The sequence below is a fragment of the Aplysia californica genome, unplaced genomic scaffold, assembly GCF_000002075.1.
Source record: "Aplysia californica isolate F4 #8 unplaced genomic scaffold, AplCal3.0 scaffold00230, whole genome shotgun sequence".
NCBI lineage: Eukaryota > Metazoa > Mollusca > Gastropoda > Aplysiida > Aplysiidae > Aplysia > Aplysia californica.
The window spans coordinates 25,334-26,384 of NW_004797500.1; the positions used below are offsets into that span (position 1 = coordinate 25,334).

A 1,051-nucleotide genomic window follows, 5' to 3' on the forward strand; every position below is an offset into this window, starting at 1 on the left:
TATATATAAATGTGTATGTGTATGTGTGTATGTGTGTATATTATGTGTGTATATTATGTGTGTATATATGTGTGTGTATGTGTGTGTGTGTGTTTATGTGTATATGTGTGAGTATATATGTGCGCATGTGTGTATATTACATTATATCTCGTGTGTATATCCAACAGCACAACTCTATATAGATCTAGGCTAGGCGTGTGACGTGTGACTAAAACGCGCTGTTTCGATCGTAAACCTCGAAGCAACAGATAAGTGACACTGCGAGCTAGAGTTTAGCTGAGGCAAATCCCACGATCTTTCGGTCTTTCGGACGTGGACCGATCACTGTGAAGGCGTTTCGTGTCCTAGTTTTCAATTTAAACAATATTGAGACTAGGAACATCGCGGTAAAGTTACATCTTTCAATCCAACTTTATTTTATCTTGTCTTAGCGTTATCTTCAAAGAAGATTGTATAACCTAAATGTTGCAGCAGCGAGACAAGGTGTTGCAGTACTCTTGCATAGTAGATTTTTTGTAGTCTGGAAATTGGGCCGGTGCGTGTGTGTATAAAGGGTTCTTATTTCACTGCCTGGAAGAGAGGACTCGGAAGCGAAGTGCCATTCCAAACTTTGTGTAGACAGTGCAAAGGCTGAAACAGAACACAGTGCATGAAACCTAATCTTTGGTGAAGCCTTCTGAAAAGGTCTGCTTGCTGCAAGCGGCACAAAAATGGTGTACCGTGAGTATGCTTTTGGCTGTTTTCATGACTTATTTTTAATTCTTTAAAAAAATATTTTTTTAAAAACTTTTATTCTTGACGCTCCCTCTCTAATCTCGTCTCTTCTTTTCTCTTCTTTTCTTTTCTCTTCCTTTCTTTTCTTTTTTTCTCTTTTCTTCTTTTCTCTTCCCTTTTCTTTTCCTCTATCTGTCTTCCCTTCTCTTCTCTCTTTTAACTTTCTCCCTCTCTCTTCTGCCCTACCCCTTTTCTCTATCTCTCCACCCCTCCCTCTTTCTCTCTCTCTCTCTCTTTCTCTCTCTCTCTCTCTCTTTCTCTCTCTCTCTCTCTCTCT

The 1,051-nt window shown here is 39.4% G+C and overlaps 1 protein-coding gene across 1 annotated transcript in view; it reads left to right on the plus strand.

The window, feature by feature from the left end:
• Positions 1-168: 168 nt before the first annotated feature.
• Positions 169-1,051, plus strand: part of LOC101853857 (putative amine oxidase [copper-containing]) — a gene marked incomplete in the record, with an annotated part of 44,208 nt that continues 43,325 nt past the window's right edge. The window contains 1 exon segment of the mRNA XM_005099944.3: positions 169-720. Within this exon segment, the coding sequence (XP_005100001.2) occupies positions 711-720 (10 nt within the window).